At 41.4% G+C, this 17,201-nt stretch overlaps 1 protein-coding gene across 1 annotated transcript in view; it reads right to left on the bottom strand.

Annotated features, from left to right (window-relative positions):
* DNAH6 (dynein, axonemal, heavy chain 6) overlaps positions 1-17,201 on the bottom strand; it is a 267,936-nt gene that overhangs the window by 43,213 nt on the left and 207,522 nt on the right. The window contains exons 66-67 of the mRNA XM_015423720.1: positions 10,937-11,056; positions 284-405 (exon numbers count right to left, since the gene is read on the bottom strand). Coding sequence (XP_015279206.1) covers positions 284-405; positions 10,937-11,056 — 242 coding nt within the window. The remainder of the gene's footprint in view (positions 1-283; positions 406-10,936; positions 11,057-17,201) is intronic.

The following is a 17,201-nucleotide window of genomic DNA, read 5'->3' as shown; positions in this document are numbered from 1 at the left end:
CAGCTAAAGATACTACTGATAAACAACACTTAGAATAAATCATATGGCAAGTTCTTAAAATGCAGCTGGTTAGAAAACAATTTAAAATGAGAGAGAATTCTTTCAGTATAGTACTATTTGCAGGGATGAATACATCTTCAGTAGATGTAAGTGGACTACTTAGCAATTACTCCTTGTTATTTCTGTTCAACAAACTACTGCCATTAAATCAAATTGTGCCTTTAAATTAAAAAAGATAACCTAATTAGCTTAAAACTTATATTACAAATGGAAGTTCACAAACCTGGAAAGCTAAATTGGCATTTTCATGCATCCCAAAAATTTCTGGGTCATCACTCAAAGGAAGATTTTCAATATAGTCTTTAAAATCTTGCAAACCATCAGCCACTGGTGCAAAATATATACCTATTACATGGAAGTAAGAAAAACAGCAGAAAGATTTTATTTACATTAAATGGTACAGTATATGCATTATACACATGCATATGTTTAGTAATAGTACAGTACTACATATTATATAATATTAATTTAGGGTTACCATATTTTGAAAAGCAAAAAAGAGGACATATTTCCTGACTGACTACTTCAAACTACGTGAGCCTGCTGTGCAGGGAGAGCGGCCCCAAAACCAATAAAAAAATAAAAAAATACATAAACAAACAAGTGATCACTATGACAAATCTCATTTTAAATACCCCTACTATTTAAGCTATGAGAATTGCTACTATCTAGGAATATTCCTAACCTTCCAACCCCAAAAGAGAACATTTTCATCAGTTTTTTTTAAAAAAAACAGTCCAAAAGAGGATGGGCACCAAAAAAAAGAGGGGGGGGGGACATCTTGTAATCCTAATTCATTATATCTAATTTTGAACCATCCATGCCCGATAGTGCAGATTTTAAAAATCGGGGGGGGGGGGGGGAACAAGACAACGGTGCTTTTAAGACCAAGGTCTGCAGAAAATAACTCTGAAACTTATAAAAAACCCTGGAAAGTTCAACGGCCCCAAATAACATAAGCAATCTCTGTAGCTTTAAGAGCTAAATGCCCACTGAAATCTTGCAGGCTTGTATTATGAGTCCTCAGTGGCCATTTTGAAGTTTGCTAAACAACCCCCAACCAATACTGATAGGATTCCAAGCCTCAGTTAATATCAACATGGGGAGGGAGGCAGGGTGAAAGAGAGACTAAGAAAGGTAAAAGAGAGGAGGAAGAGAAAGTAAAACTGCAGGGGGGCAGCAGCAAAAAAAGGAAAACAAGATGAGGGAGAAACAGATAAAAGAAAGTGAGTGAGTGGGACAGGCAGAAGCTGTTAGGGGAGAAACAGAAAATGTAGGTAGGTAGGCGGGAGAGAGAGAAAGGAGAGAAGCTATAGGCACTGCCAGGGAGAGGAAAAGGGAGAAATGAGAAATGAGATTATCCCACCATGAGTTCTCACATCTCCCCCACTTGTTCATATAATATATATGAATCATAATTCTAAAACGATCCAGAAATAATAAGAAAAAAAATCACAACAAACGTTCTTTTCAAACCCACTTTGGGTGTAATATTTATCCAAAGGGAGTTATAGATATGTCAGAATAAGACTGTCTGAACTAACGGCAAGTTGATTTTTAAAAGTAGGACTAAATATTTATATTTTAGGATGTCTTAGCATTTCATAAGAACAAAATGTTTCGATACAAATGGAATTTTCCCTTTTGTTTTCTGTTGGAAAAAGCATCCTCGAAACAGAATTATTTGTTGCCTCAGGAAAGAGAGCAGATGATACACTTGCATGGAACATTGCTTAAATAGAACAAACCTCATCTGAAACGGAAAAAGTCAACGGGTTTTCATAAACTGACTTAAAACTCAGTAAAAATCAGTTCCTACCTCAAAGAAAGATACTGGCTCAGTATATGCTATGCCTGATTGGGTGTTTGACCCTATGGTTCCCTATATGGCTGCAAACCTTAATCCCAATCCCCCAAGACTGTCTCCAATGAAAGCCTACTAAAATTAACACTACTAGTCCAAACCCCCTATTTCTGAGTATGCAGCATGAGGACAGATCCTTATTAGTTTTTCCCTTGGGGGAGTTCTTAGCTGTTTGGCAACTGACTCTTAGTTTCAGTGTGCCGACAGCATAACTACCATGTTGGCATGGAGAAGGAAAGATTTGTACAGCAGAGATTACAAGTGTTGGAGAGAAATAATTTCTGCCTGACAGGGTTATGGAACGGCTAGTCTAGTAAGTGAAACCCAATTACCTTTCCATCTCTCATTCCCACCCACCCTCTACCTATCTGCAGGAGAAATACAATAAAACTGGTGACTTAGGTAGGTCTCTTGTCTTAAAACAATGTACGTGCACGCAAGAAAAGGCTGGTTGTGGTTGCTTCCAAAGCACAAACCACTTGGTGAAATATATGTGATCAAAAGGATCAAATCCTCTAAGAGGAATTGATCCTTTTGCTCTAATGTCTAATGAGAGGATTCAGATTCTAAAGTACTTATTTTGTTGACAGAGGCCGCAGAGAAGTGCTAAAGGGAGGAGTTTTCAGATATGGGTCTTATTTACGCTCTCAACTTTTATTGTGCAAGACCTAGGTTTAAGAACAGGGGGAGAAAAAGAAAAGGGGGGGGGAGCCTTTCTATCACACCTAAATTTCTCTGGCCCACTCACTCCTATTGTAGATAGTTTATAATCAATCAGGTTGCCTTCCGTGAGTCTTTGTATGCCTTTCTGATTCCAAACAATAAGAGCAACCTTTGTGCAAGCGACATCACAAGAATGAATGCCTCCAGAACCAAGCACTGAACAAGAATATTACACTTTTAACAAAGAACTGCTAAGACTTGCTTCCCTGGAGGGGGAATGAACAAAGAACATTTCTGGCTGAAAGCGAGTGTACCCAGCAGACACAATATGTGAACCGCTACAGGGAGTCTGGAGAAACACCAGCTGTGTTGAGTGGTCAGTTTTCATTTTTGCTGCAGGGAGGAGAATATTACAAAGGGTTAGAGACAGTGCTAGTTCACGTGATTTCCTACCACATGGGACCATGAAGTAGTATTCAAAGGTATGACTAAGAGTGAAAACACATCATGAGAATGGTCACACAATGCAGGTCTTGCTAGGCCATATCATTTCAGATGGCAGGTGGAGCAATTACATGGCTGAATGCTTCTTAATATTAAAACAAAAAAAGTAGGGAAAGGATGCAAGCCTAGCTTTATTCCTGATAAGTTTTGTAGAGGAGCATTTAAACCTGAGGCTATCTCAACACAATCTGTATCATCAGACCTGGTATAATGGTATGTTTTGAATCTAATGCATGTATATCTAATTTGGGGAACTACAGAAACTACCAAATCTGAGAATTTGAAACTGAAGGGACTTATTTTCAGTTTTGCAGCCAATTCCTCAAATGCACAAATGCAAAACGTATCAAATCTGCAAGAAACATTCTTTAACACTAGAAGTTAAGAATTCTGCATGGTTTTAGCACAGTGACCTGGAATTTTTTTTGAAAGAATGGTGGTAAAGCACTCTAGAAGTTCGTGGGAGAAAATGTTTTCAATCTGGATTCTGACTTGGTTATGATACAGAAACTGCCTTGGCTGCCCTGATAGAAAGTCTATACCACTTTGTAAAAAAGAAGCGTCTCCATTTTAAGATCTCTTGAACCTTTCTTTGGTATTCAGCATCATCAAACCAAGGTATTCTGGATTGCCTGGCAAGAATGGGCCTGCATGGTATGGTCCTATGTTGGTTTTGATCTTTCACAGAGGATAAATTCCATAAGGTCCTACTGTTCTGCTCCATGACTTTTGGTTTATGGGAATCCTCCAAGTTCCATCTTAACTCCTGAGGCTTTCTAAATAGATGTATGAGAGATCATCCAGAGATCTGGAACAAAGTGCCGTGAGACACACTTTCTTTCTTTTCATTTAGGTCTAGGCAGGTCACGAACATACAAAACATATAGCTTTGGAGGCAGTGAAGGACTGCCTAAGGGTGAATACATGAAACTTAATCCAGACAGACAAAAGTGTTCTGTTCTGGAAATAAATGGGATATATACAAAACATATAGCTTTGGAGGCAGTGAAGGACTGCCTAAGGGTGAATACATGAAACTTAATCCAGACAGACAAAAGTGTTCTGTTCTGGAAGTAAATGGGATATAAAAAGTGTCCTACCTTTTTTGGTTGGGGTTAGCCTCAAGAGCAGGTGTGCTGTTTGGGGGTACTCCTGAATGCGTGTCTATTAATAGACAGGTAGAGGAATCTACCAGAGGTGCCTTTTTCTGGCTTAGGCCTGATGTGGACATTGCTTAATAAAAGCTGACCTGGCCACTACCACATATACTGCAATAACTTCCAAACTAGACTACTGTAACACACTTTATACATGGGTCCCTTTAAAAAAGGCTGAGAAAATTTAGTTGGTGCAAAACCTGGAATACTAGGTAGTGCTAGAATACTAACTGGGACTCACTGCTTTACCAATCACATTGGGTTATGGGCTGTTTCTAGACCCAATTCAAGATACTGGCGTTGACCTGTAAAGTTCTAAAGAGCTTGGGTCTAAAGTACCTGAAGGACCAGCTCCACCTATTTCAGCCTGCCTGAGCCTTGACACTGATGGATGGGGCTTTCCTGTGGGAACCTGCATTGTAAGTTCAGATGGCAGGGAGTGGCAAAGGGCCTTTCCGGCTGTTGTCTTCAACTATATCAGGACTCCAAACCCGGCCATCTTTGGTTCAGTCTCCTGGGACATGTACCAGCTGGATCCCCCATTTCTTTTGGGTCTTCAGAGATGTGCTTGCCGGCCAAGCAGTCTGCTTCTCTTCACCGCAGACTTCGGAAGGTAGCTATAACCCCCCTCCCTCAATGCTTCACCCTCTTTTATCACTGATCTCTGAAGATCATTTCCCCTCTTTCTTTCCTAGGTCTCTGGTGTGTGTGTGTGATATTTCACTGATTAGCTGAATACATTTCATTTAAAAAAATTTCCTGTCTGTTGTCTGTGCTGCTCTGAGAGGGTTCTGACTCTGGTATAGTTGGAGTATGATCACTAGCTTGCGCACCTATTAAGCAAACGGTCTCTTAGCTAAATTCCCCCATCATAACTTAAACAGAGACCCCGTGTTGCGACTAACACCTCCCCCAAGAGGGGAGACTTGCGCCAGTGGATTAGAGACATGTTTATTTGTGAGGGTGTTTGAATTCTCTTTTATCAGAGCTTTACTGTTTCTTTGTTTTAAATTCATTGATATTTTTACTGCTCAAATTGATAAGTTCTACTGCTGTTGTAAGCTGCTTTGGGTCCCCATTGGGGATAAAATTGCTGTAATATCTAAATAAATAAATCTAAACAAACAAGAATGCGGCAATAGCTGCTAGTGGAATTTGGTGCTGGGCTTTGGTAACAGCTATTGTGATCTTTATGTCTGGCTTTTGTATCAAAAGAACCAGAGGGGGGGTCTAAGACAGGCAGTAACAACAAAGAAGCCATTCCCATTGATTAACTGATTTATATAGAGCCCTTATACTGCTCTTACCGGTGCACTATATCCTGCCTGACTATTTATATTGGCACCCAGGAAAACTACAACTTTCATAAAACAGTTTTAAACAAAATAAAAATAAAAACTTTACAGAAATGAAGACAAGAACAGTGGAGATGCAGCATACCAAGTTCCCCCCCAGTTCTTTTCCATAGTGGTGTTGGGTGGTGGTGGTGGTGGATCGGTGATAAGTTGAGAAAGATTGAGAAACAAAGTCCCCACCCTGGCATCCAGATTGTATTTTGCCCCACCCTGGCTGCTTGCTCTCTGCCTCTGGGCTACAGCGAGCCTAGGGGTATAGTTGCTGAGCAATGGATATCAATCATAAATGGGGGCAGAGCATTCCTTTCCTTTCCATGGTACTGCTAGAGAATTGAGAGGACCCCATCCAAGCCCTCAAGACAGTCCTTTCTGGACCGGTGACCTCTTTGGGAGGCAGGAGAGATTCAGCCCTTTTACTCTAAGACTTGCACACACAGTAATCCCTCTTTCTTAAAAATTGAAAATTTATCAAAAATGCAGCTCTGCCATCTTGAATAGACTAATATTTCAGCCCCATGCAAACATACTGGGCAGGTTTTCTACCATGCCCTGTGTTGGCAGAGTGATTTCATACAGAAAATGTGCTGCCTTATTCATTGTTCTGCTTATCATTAACTGAATTAGTACGATGATTCTTGTAGCTGTAACTGAAACCTTAAAGGTCATTCACCCCCCGGGAAACCTCCCCCCCGCCCCCATCTTCTTCTCTGAACCCATCTTTCCACGGGAAGATGGAAACAGTAATCATTTTCCTCAGATGGAGCCTGTGCCACAGCTGCTCTTGCGGGCTTGCAAAACAAAAAGAAAACTGCCCTGCAGCTCCTCTCCTATCACCACCACCAGCAGCAACAAATCCCTGTCTCTCGGAGATTCTTTGCCCGGCAGGAGGCTCACAGCTCTCCTGGCCTTCAGCAAGGAAGGCTGCAATGTATGAAGCAGTATGAAAATGGTGAAACTTATCAAGAGAGAGGACAGTAGTATGCCCACACCAAGGGCAATGATGGTTCTGTCGTGTCACCTTCAGCTCTCCGGGGAAAGTATTCTTTGACCTCAGGCTTTCCCACTGCTGACTAAAGCCATGGAACTGTAGTAGGAGAATTAAGAAACTGGGGGAGGCTGCCCAGCATACAGAGGAACAGTGGAAAGCTCTCAAGTGCATTTGACGGTTGTTGCAGGTTTGCAAACCGACAGCCAATCAGGAGCATCTATCCCCTCTCCCACTACCCCTCTCTCTAGAGTAGTTTCTCCCCTTCCTTCCTGTTAACCATGCTTTCACATTATTAACCATGGTTAACACAAACTGTGCTTCCCTCACAATCCTAATTCCAGGGGGATAGCAAGGTTAGTCTGTTGCAGCAGAATTATGTAGGAGCGCTGCGCAGGGATGCAGCCAGAAAAATTTGGTTGGTGGGGTGTGGGGAAATCGGGGCACCCTGGCCGTACCTCTGGCTCTGCTGTGATTTCTAGTCCTCCTCAAGTCCCGTAGTCCTCCTGATCGGAGAGACTCAATCCCGGCCTGCTTTTCTGTGTAAGCTAGGGTGTGTGTGTGGAATCTCCAACTCTCTCTCTTGCATTTTAAAAAACCTATTTATTTTTTGTCCCAGAAAAAAGAAAATGTGACCGAAGCTTCCCTTACTGTGCCTGGGGTCATTTTGGAAATGCCATGCACATCTCACATTAAAAAAAAGAATTGTGGTGTTTTTTTTGTCCACAGGGGTGGCACCCATCTGTGTGGGGGCATGGCCCCCAAATGCCCCCCGGGGCTACGGGCCTGGTCCTGCAGCACCTTGAAGACGAACAAGGTTTTTAATTTAAGGATAAGCTTTTGTTTTCTTTCGCAAATCACTTCATGCTATGGCTTCAACGCCTGGTTTACAAGACAATTTGCACATTTAACATGATTTAACGGGGCAGAGGATATTCTCCTGAAAGGTGTGCATGTGTTCCCAAAGCTGCTTCCCAGCTTACCAACAATTGCTTGCGATGAGCTAGCTTTACTTTTGTATCAGGCTACTGTAACCTAAACAGTACCTGCGCCAAGCACAGCTACACCTGTGTGGTGAAGGCTTCCAAGTGGACGTGCGAAACACAGCTAAGAATTATATGCCAGCCACTGGCAACAACCATGTTGCCATTTAGTTCACAGATAATGTTCATGCTTGCATAATGTTCCTTATGTTACCAGCTGGATCATGCAGAACAAGTTACAAATAACCAGCATTCACAGACTAGTCAAAGGAAAATGGGGGCAGATGCAGACTCCTGCGGATGTGGTGGCTGCACATCTTCCCAGGATAAACAATGCAAATGGGTCAGAAAAGTGTTGAGGCTGCCCATCACTACTTCTATTTGACCAGCTAAATGGAGGCAACACAGCCCATGGGATTCAAAGACAGCATTGGGGAGGGATCTTTTTGCAAACCTTGCAAAAGTTTTCAGAGTTCTGTACTTTACACTTGGATGATCTGATAAAGACTTTAAGAAGTCCCTGCAAAGCTTATAAAATATGCAGTAATCTCTTCCGAATCTGTAAAGCCTGCATGCCTCCTAAATCCTTGAACTGGGACATATCTGTTTAGGACTAACATGCAGTGTTAATCTGAAAAGTGACTATGTAAAAATAGCATAGCAAAGTATAGTGCTTTCAGTGATTTCCTGTGCAGATGTGTCCTGTCTACAAATTGCAATAAAATAAAATCACCCTCTCTATTCCCTATGAATGTTAGATACATAAATGTTGTCAAGTTTCAGCCAACTTATGTCAACTCCAGTAAGGGGCTTCAAGGCAAGTGAGACGCAGAGGTGGTTTGCTATTTCCCCATCTCTGCAGCATCTTCCTTGATCATCTCCCATCTGAATACCAACTCTGCTTAGCTCCCGAGAACTGAAGAGATCAGGCTATACCATGCTGCCTTCCTTTCCCCTATGAATGTTACAGTGAACCTATCTGGAATTATGTTCATTCTCAACTTTCTACAGATTTTGTAGGATAGTTCACATAATAGTTCACGCTCAGGACTGCACTGTTAAAATCTTCTTGTACCTAAGATGATTACTTCCAACAAGGTGGCATGAAAACAATGTTTCTAAAATAAATTAATTAATGGTAATAACAGAATGTCATGAAAGAGTTGTTGAAAACCCTTAAAACTGTGAACACAAGAGGAGAAACAGCGGATTGGATCTTACGAAGGCTGCTTCTGCACAGCAGAGATCCCTCATTGTGCGGTCATTGATACTGTGAATACAGGCTAATTTGAATATGCAACAGAGGGTCCAAAGGGAGAATTCTTCCCTTAGTCACCCCTTGTTGTTGTGGTTGTTCAGTCACACAGTCAAGTCTAACTCTTTGCAACCCCATGGGCCACATCACGCCAGGCCCTCCTGTCCTCCACCATTCCCTGGAGTGTGCTCAACCATTTCCCCCGTGTGGTGCAATATTACTATAGGCGGAAGAACGTAATCCCCATCGCCTGCGTGCAGCAAGCCCGATGAGCCAGCAGGGGCCGCTGTGGAAGCCTGCTAACTGAAGCTCCCCCTCTAAGAAAGAACTGTGCAAAGAGGCATGTGACCGCCCGGAAAAAAGACGGAAGGAGAAGCAAGAACATCTGCGGAAAAAAGCCTTCGGAGGGTATCTGGTAGGGTTCCCATCCCCCTGAATTTGTAGCCATAGTTAGGATTCTAGAAAGTGTGTGCACACACGATACTTTGTAAGCCGCCCAGAGTCCTTCGGGGGTGGGCGGGGTAAAAATCCCATTATGTAGTAGTAGTAGTAGTAGTAGTAGTAGTAGTAGTGGTAGTAGTAGTAGTAGTAGTAGTAGTAGTACTATTCTGAATGTTCTGGAAAAAAGAAGTTTGTTTCTGATAGACTTTTTCCATTCCCCCCCCCCCGAAATTGGGAGTGCACTGAAAAAACACACTATAAAATAAAAAATAAACTCCTATAGAACATTTTCCTCTTTTTAGAACGGGTAAAATAAGTCTTAAGGTAAGGTTTTCCAGCTCAAAATGTATAGCATGAAAAAGCCTGAGGGCCTGGGAAATTTGGGGGGATATGCAGATGATACCACTCTAATGGCTGAAAGTGAAAAGGATCTAAAGAGCCTCTTGCTCAGAGTAAAAGAGGAGAGCGCAAAAGTGGGCTTGAAGCTCAACATCAAAAAAACTAAGATCATGGCATCCGGCCCCATCACTCCTTGGCAAATAGAAGGGGAAGTCGTGGAAGTAGTGACAGACTTCACGTTCCTGGGATCCCAGATCACCACAGACTGTGACTGCAGCCATGAAATTAAAAGACGCCTGCTCCTTGGGAGGAAAGCAATGGCGAACCTAAACAGCATGATAAAAAGTAGAGACATCACCCTGCCAACAAAAGTCCGCATGGTCAAAGCAATGGTATTCCCAGTAGTCATGTATGGCTGTGAGAGTTGGACTATAAGGAAGGCCGAGCGCCGAAGAATAGATTCTTTTGAACTATGGTGCTGGAGAAGACTCTTGAGAGTCCCTTGGACTGCAAGAAGAACAAATCAGTCAATCCTCAAAGAAATCAACCCTGACTGTTCCCTGGAAGGCCAGATAATGAAACTGAAGCTCAAATACTTTGGCCACCAAATGAGAAGGGAGCACTCACTGGAAAAGACCCTGATGCTGGGAAAGATTGAAGGTCAAAGAAGACGGGGACGGCAAAGGATGAGATGGTTAGACAGTGTCAGCGATGCAACGAACATGAAATTGAGCCAACTTCGGAGGACGGCGGAAGACAGGAGAGCCTGGCGGGAGATTGTCCATGGGGTCGCGAAGAGTCGGACTCGACTGTGCGACTGAACAACAACAACAACAAAACTGAAAAAAATCCCTTGCACTAAACACAATACAATATTTTAAGGGTTTTTTTTTGTTTGTTTTATCTAATTCATTTTGGCAACAATTAATATACTATTTTGTGTTTAAAAAGTAAAAGAGGTGAAACCATGGAACATGGACAATGCTTTGAAAAAATCCAGGCCAGTTTAAGAGTCAAACTGGAGCAAAACATCCATGGAGAAGCAACCAAATGTTCTCCCTCAGTGTTGCTTAACTGCCCTCTTCCCTACAGCCCCATTTCCACATGGGTTTTCTCCATGCTGGTCCCACAATTTCCAGCATATCCCTTTCTGTGGTCTAACAGGGTCTTTCTTCTCCTTCTTTCACCAACAGAGAAGCTGCAAGGCTTTAATACGGCATCAGTAATTTCATCTAATGGGTCTCTACACTTCAGTCACAAAGCAGCTACAATTCTTTGTTTAGAAACTTCCATTGATATGAAACTTTAGTACACCGGAAACTAATCTTACCTGACTCAGAATATTTATACTCCTCTTCTAATGTTTCTGGAGAGAAAAACCTCCTTAGGATTGTGCGAAGGCACCTCTGATCCCAGGCATCTGTAACTCGCCCACCATACGTAATTTCACCTGCAATGTTATTTTTACAGGTTATGATTTCATCTTCTCATTTTAACATATGACACAGTCTTAACTCTCATCTTCTCTGAAGAGTGTACTTGTTGAAAAACGATCACTAAAACACTATGCATTGTACATCTAAATCTTTTCTAAATGCAGTAATACAAATAAGCAAATTGTGAACATAATTAAATGACTAATTTTAACATGCAATTATTGAAGACTTGAACTTTAACCAGTACATTGCCTGCCTAATTAATGAATTGCATGCACAATTTGCTGTTTAATAGAGGGAAAATACATGTGCAAACAGGCATAGTTGTCTTGAATGTGGAAGCCATGGCCATTGTGTTAACACACTTTCTTCTCTGTTTAATTGAATCTCATCCAAAAAGAAGCATCATTTTACTGTTGGTTAGGTTTATGCACAACAAAGAATGGATCAGAACTAGGCAGTGATCAATGATCTATGAGAACATTTAAGGGTTTTAAGCACAAATAAAGGAATAAATGCTAAAGATCATGCCAAAATGTGTTCTTCACACCGACTTCACAGTTCCAGTCAGAGTCACCCATGTCTGAATGGTGAGAGGCAGCCCAGAGCTATACAAATATGCAGAGATCATTTTAGCCTTAATTCTGCAACATAGATTAGATTGTGCAGTCCACACAGAATTACTTTCTTTTGTCACTGCAAACCCTTTTTGGACTGGAATAATTTTGGCTTAAACCTTACATGTAACAGAAAGGAAACACACTTTAAATGTTTTAATTCTGTATCCTAATGTTTGTCCTAAATTTAGTCATAACCATATTTATTTTGGAGTAAAGCCTGGTTATTTTGAAACATCCGAAGCACTACACAAACTATTTTTAAATGAGAGAGGTATTCGTTCAAAAGAAATCAGTGCTTTTCTCATTCTGTGATATTGCTTGGGGTATCTTCCTGGTGAACGATACTGTTGAAGGATCACGGGTTAGACTGAAAGACTTGAGAATAGTCACTGGTAGAATTCTATTTTGTAGATAAGATTCTTCCTTACAAGTTACTGTGAAGCAACCTGAATGGGCTCTGACCCCTTCCAAGTTTGTTTGAACCAGAATCTAATATATTTATTTAGCAGAGGTAAGCCAGTATGTCATCCTTTTAGCATACATGTAATTTATCCAAAGCTAGATGCTTATAGCTAATTGGTTAAGAATAATGGATAAAAAAATGACTGGATAAAAAAAATGCTCTTTATGGCAGAAATGGATAAACTAACAAAAAAACTTAACGGTAAAGAAGATGAAGAATTTTACGAAGAATGGAAAAACTTCAGAGAATATGTAGAAACAAAATGGAATGTTAAAAATACTTTGATAAGTTTTGATACTTACTAGAGAGACCAGAAAATGAATGGTAAGATATAAAACTGTTAAATGAAAGGGTTGTTACCTGAAAGATGAACTTGTATATTGTAAAACAGACTTTATAATTAAGATGGAATTTTAAGGGGGGGAAACGCACTGCGGGAAGCCTTGTAACGGGGGGTAGGGGTAAAAATTGAAAAATTGGATGCAAAAGAGATGATTTGTAATGGAATTTTTTTTTTATTTTGGTTTTCTTTTGTATCTGGACAATAAAATATCTTTAAAAAAATAATGTTTTCCTAATTTGTTCTGGTCACACAGGATACATGTGGAACACTCTGTTGCCATTTCCACTGCTTTAATTGCAGACACTCAGAAGCTGAGTAACTGGCTAATGGTTAAGTATTGGGAAGAGACTAATGTTTCAAAACAAGACTGTTGTGGTATATAATACAGGTGTACCTATGATCAGCAGCAATTGCAGGCTCCTTGCATAATAAATAAAGCAAAGGAAGAAAAACAAATGCTACTGCATGGAACAGAATATGGACTGTTGATTCAATTAAAACAACACTATAACATTGTAAGGCTTACAGGTCACTCAAGAGACTTGAGAAATGATACTCAGTGCAGGAAATGCATATAACCCAGCCACTTTCTAGCCCAGCAGTATTTACTAGACTGCTCTAAGCCACCACAATGAAAATCCTGACAAGACCGGAGCCTAGGTCAGCTTTGGCTGGTAATGCTATCTTCATGTACAATTTATTTATTAGTTATCAAATGTATACCCTCTCTATCCAGACACTTGCTTGAGGGAGCTCATAAAATAAAATAAAAAAATTCAAATCACATTATAAAAAAACAAAAACAATCAACAATACAAAAAACCAGCCATACAACTTAACAGCAGGGAATCCCTTAGGGCATAAAATGGGAAGGAGCAGGATAAAACAATGTTCAGTGGCATATGCTTTTTTAATCTACAAAACTACAGGGTCAGGGTAATGGAACAACCTAAAATAAGGAGTAACAAGGATCCATAATACAGAAATATAAGGTTGTTGATACATCTCTATTATCTTAATAGTAAAACATGAAGATTACTAATGCAAAACTGTCAAGCAAGCAATCACAATCTCTTTAACTAAAGTGTAAATATCATAGAATTAAAGTTATGCATTAAAAACCAACAGCAGGCTATCAGAGTTCATCTGTTTTGCAATTTCCTTTCCTCTTATCAAAGTCCAAATTAGGTTTTAGATGGTTTATGGGCAACAGCCCCTAGTTCTGCTTCAGGATCAAAGAGTTTTGCCAGACTCTTCAAGATGGTATCACAGCCTTCCCCATCTTTCTCTCTTCTTCTTCTTTCTTCTTCTTCTTCTGTGTCTTTGTTCCCCTCCACTTTTTCAGGTCCATCTTCCGCTTTCTGTTGTTGCTTCAGGAACATACGCTTTATTTCTTACATATGCTTTCCTTCCTGTTTGTCGCCATTAGGAGTGTTTTAAAGGCCAGGAGCATCACTACGAGCTTGGAAGGTTTATAAACCAGGGGGCCTGAGAGCTACTGTGGGCTCCCAAGACTAGGGCTGCTGATCCCCACCACCACCCAACAGAACCGCAGAAGGGGGACAAGGTTGCAGAAATCAGCACGGCACATACTGTGACATCACTACATGGGCAAATCCACAAGTGACAGCATTGTGCTGGTGGAACACTCTAGGATCCACCAGAAACTCTACGGTGAATCCTAGAACATTGCGGCAAAACAATGATGACACTTCTGGGGCAAACCAGATGTCGCATTGTCAGCGGATGCCTCCCACCGTGCCTCCGCCACTTCATTCTTCTAGCGGGTGCCAGCCACTGACTGGCAGCCCTAACCCAGACAAAGATTCTCTCTGAGCCCCTCTTATACCACCCAGACCCAACCCAAACAACATATGAAAGCAAAGTACTTAACTTGCCTGGCTCCATGGCTCCACTGGTAACTAGGGTCCCTGTACCCCTAATGCTCTGCCCCCCGCATCAGAGCAGCCCTGCTCACAGATGGACAAAGCGACTGAGAACACTCTGAATGATAGAGATGAAACAGTACATTCTGCCTAGAGGGCCAGTGAACTTAAATTCTTTGTTACAGATCTTCATAGCCTGAATATTTCCATCTCTTTTGGTCACTATACCATTATTAGAATGTTAAGTTTAAAATGTTACCTTTCATAACAGCAGTACATTGAAGCAAGTTCACTGTTCTGCAAAAACATATGTTTTATAGTTGAAAAGGAGACCATAACTAACCTAAGCTGATTACTGATGCTTAATTGAACTGGGGCTATTTCATCTGCTGTCGCTTGCTATTTTTAAAGCAGTTTAGAGTTAGATTTTAATTACAGAATCTGATTTAATTGTACATTTTTTGACATTCGTTGTAGATTAGCTTGGTTGCTGTTCTGTTCTTTTCATTTTTCCCCTTGTCGTAAGCTATCCTGAGGGCCTACTGAGCCATGTGGTAGGGAGAGATATATAGCTAATTAACTTAATAAACAAATAAATAAAGTAAATATATTTGGATCTAGGCAGCTAGCTGGACAGAGCGATCTCCATGAGGCTGATGCTAGAGTGAAATAAATTAGCTATAAACAAGTGTTTAATAGACATGGGTGAATGAACAAATCTTTACAACTCATACTGACAGAGTACTTTCAGCTGCAATTTGTGCCCACTGAACAGCCTTTACTTACTAAGCAACCTTGTAAGCGCTTGTGTTCATTTCCAAGGAATTTTAATCTTCAGCTTGGTAGAACACAAAGCTGAATAATGGGGAACTCTCGGCCTATTACGACAGAGGGAGATGTTTTACAGCTCAGCCCAAAAGCAAGTATGTAAATTGCGTAGGATAGCAACTAAGCCCCAAGGGGTGCAACATGGAGAGATATTAACATAGTGCCCTGCCAACACCACACTGATAGAAATCTGGGGCCACAAGTGGGTAATGCCAGGGATGCTTCAGGGGAGGACAGGGACTAGCTGGCATCCTAAACTTGTTCAGGTCACATCCCACCCCATCCCCCAAGCTGTCATAGACTCCGTCTTTAAAAAAGCTGTCTACATTTGGTGTCGTTTTCACACCTCAACGGTGCTAGCATACTTTCGCATGTCCACATATGCGGCTCCACTGTCACTGCACCTCTGCACTGCTTTAAAAGAATCTTCTCCAAACAACAGTCAAACAAGCATAGAGAAAGACGGCGTCACAGCAGCACGAAAATGATTTTAAAATGCAAATGCAGATTCAGCGCTCGTGTTATGCCAGTAAAAATGCCGTTACTGGGCGAACCTGCATTTGCATTTTAAAATCATTTTCGTGCTGCTGTGACGCCGTCTTTCTCTATGCTTGTTTGACTGTTGTTTGGAGAAGATTCTTTTAAAGCAGTGTGGAGGTGCAATGACAGTGGAGCTGCCCCAAAGGACGATAAACATATGTGGACCTGCGAAAGTATGCTAGCACTGTTCAGGTGTGAAAACGACACCAAATGTAGACAGCTTTTTTGAAGTCGGAGTCAAAAGGCTGGGACACCAGTGGGAAAGACAAATGCAGATTCCCCCACAAGTATAAAACCCCTCAAATTGAACTCAGTGGGAATTAAAAACAAAGCCCTCTGTCTCCCCTCATGCCTATGCAACAATGCCTATGCACACTGGGATGCTGGCTAGGTCTACTTCCCAAATTGGTCTACATGTGTCAGGGCTGTAATGTGCAAAGGCACCCCCCTTGCTATCATGGAGCAAATATGTGTATTTTGGATACCTTAACATACCTGGAATCTTTACTTTAACATACCAAGCCCAGATTCAGATCAACACTTGGAAAATAAGGGGGAAAGACTGTTAAACAAATGGGGTTTTTATTTTATAAACAGAAAAAGAGACCAAACGTTTACACATTGTAGGAAAAAGTGGTAAAGAGTTTTACAGAAAGAGAAAAGCAAAAACTTTCCTCTTGAAAAACTGCCTGCCTACTGGGGAATAAAATTAAAAGGGGGGGAAACAAGACAAAAGAGCCTGCTCCTGGAGAGAACGGGGCGGGGCCAGTGTTCCCTCTAAGCTGAGTTAGTGTGAGCTAGCTCACAGGTTTTTTTAGCCTCCAGCTCACACATTTTTGTCTTAGCTCAGGAAGGATGGCTCCAGAGCAGAGTAATTTATGCAGCAGCCAAATTGCTTGCTCAGAACTTTAATGCCAGTAGCTCACAAAGTAGAATTTTTGCTCACAAGACTCCATAGCTTAGAGGGAACACTGGTCGGGGCAGGTGGGGAGAGTTGTCCTCAGCAGTGACAAAGCAGAGTCAGGGGATGAAACTGACCAGGTGGGGGAAGGAGACGCAGAGGCAGGTCCATGGAACAGAAAAGCGAGTGGCCAACTGAAAGGCTGGGGGTCACAGGATGAATCCCGAACCAGCTACAAAAAGTGGGGCCCAGGGGCAACTCTTTATACCCTTTGGTGAGACTAAGGAGGAGACGGGGTGTTGGCACTGGAATGTGGGGATAATAAAAATGTGGTCTTTCAAAGATGAACCAGCCTAAAAAGAAATCCTTTTTCTTTATTGTGGAGGGAGTTTCATCCTTTTGCACGGAGTACCGGAATTGCCCCCTTGGGGCAATTTAGAAGTTAGCTATGGCTGGGTACTTGTCATGACTGGGGAAGGGCAGGAATCTTCATGTTGGTGCACTGAATTATGAAGGAAATTTCTGGAATTAGCCCATGGCTTATTGTTTTGGAGATATAGGTTCTTAGGATCAAATTA

Source organism: Gekko japonicus, unplaced genomic scaffold, assembly GCF_001447785.1.
Source record: "Gekko japonicus isolate JY-2015 unplaced genomic scaffold, Gekko_japonicus_V1.1 scaffold48, whole genome shotgun sequence".
NCBI lineage: Eukaryota > Metazoa > Chordata > Lepidosauria > Squamata > Gekkonidae > Gekko > Gekko japonicus.
Note: the sequence above shows the minus strand (reverse complement) of the source record. Positions and strands in the feature narration are given on the sequence as shown.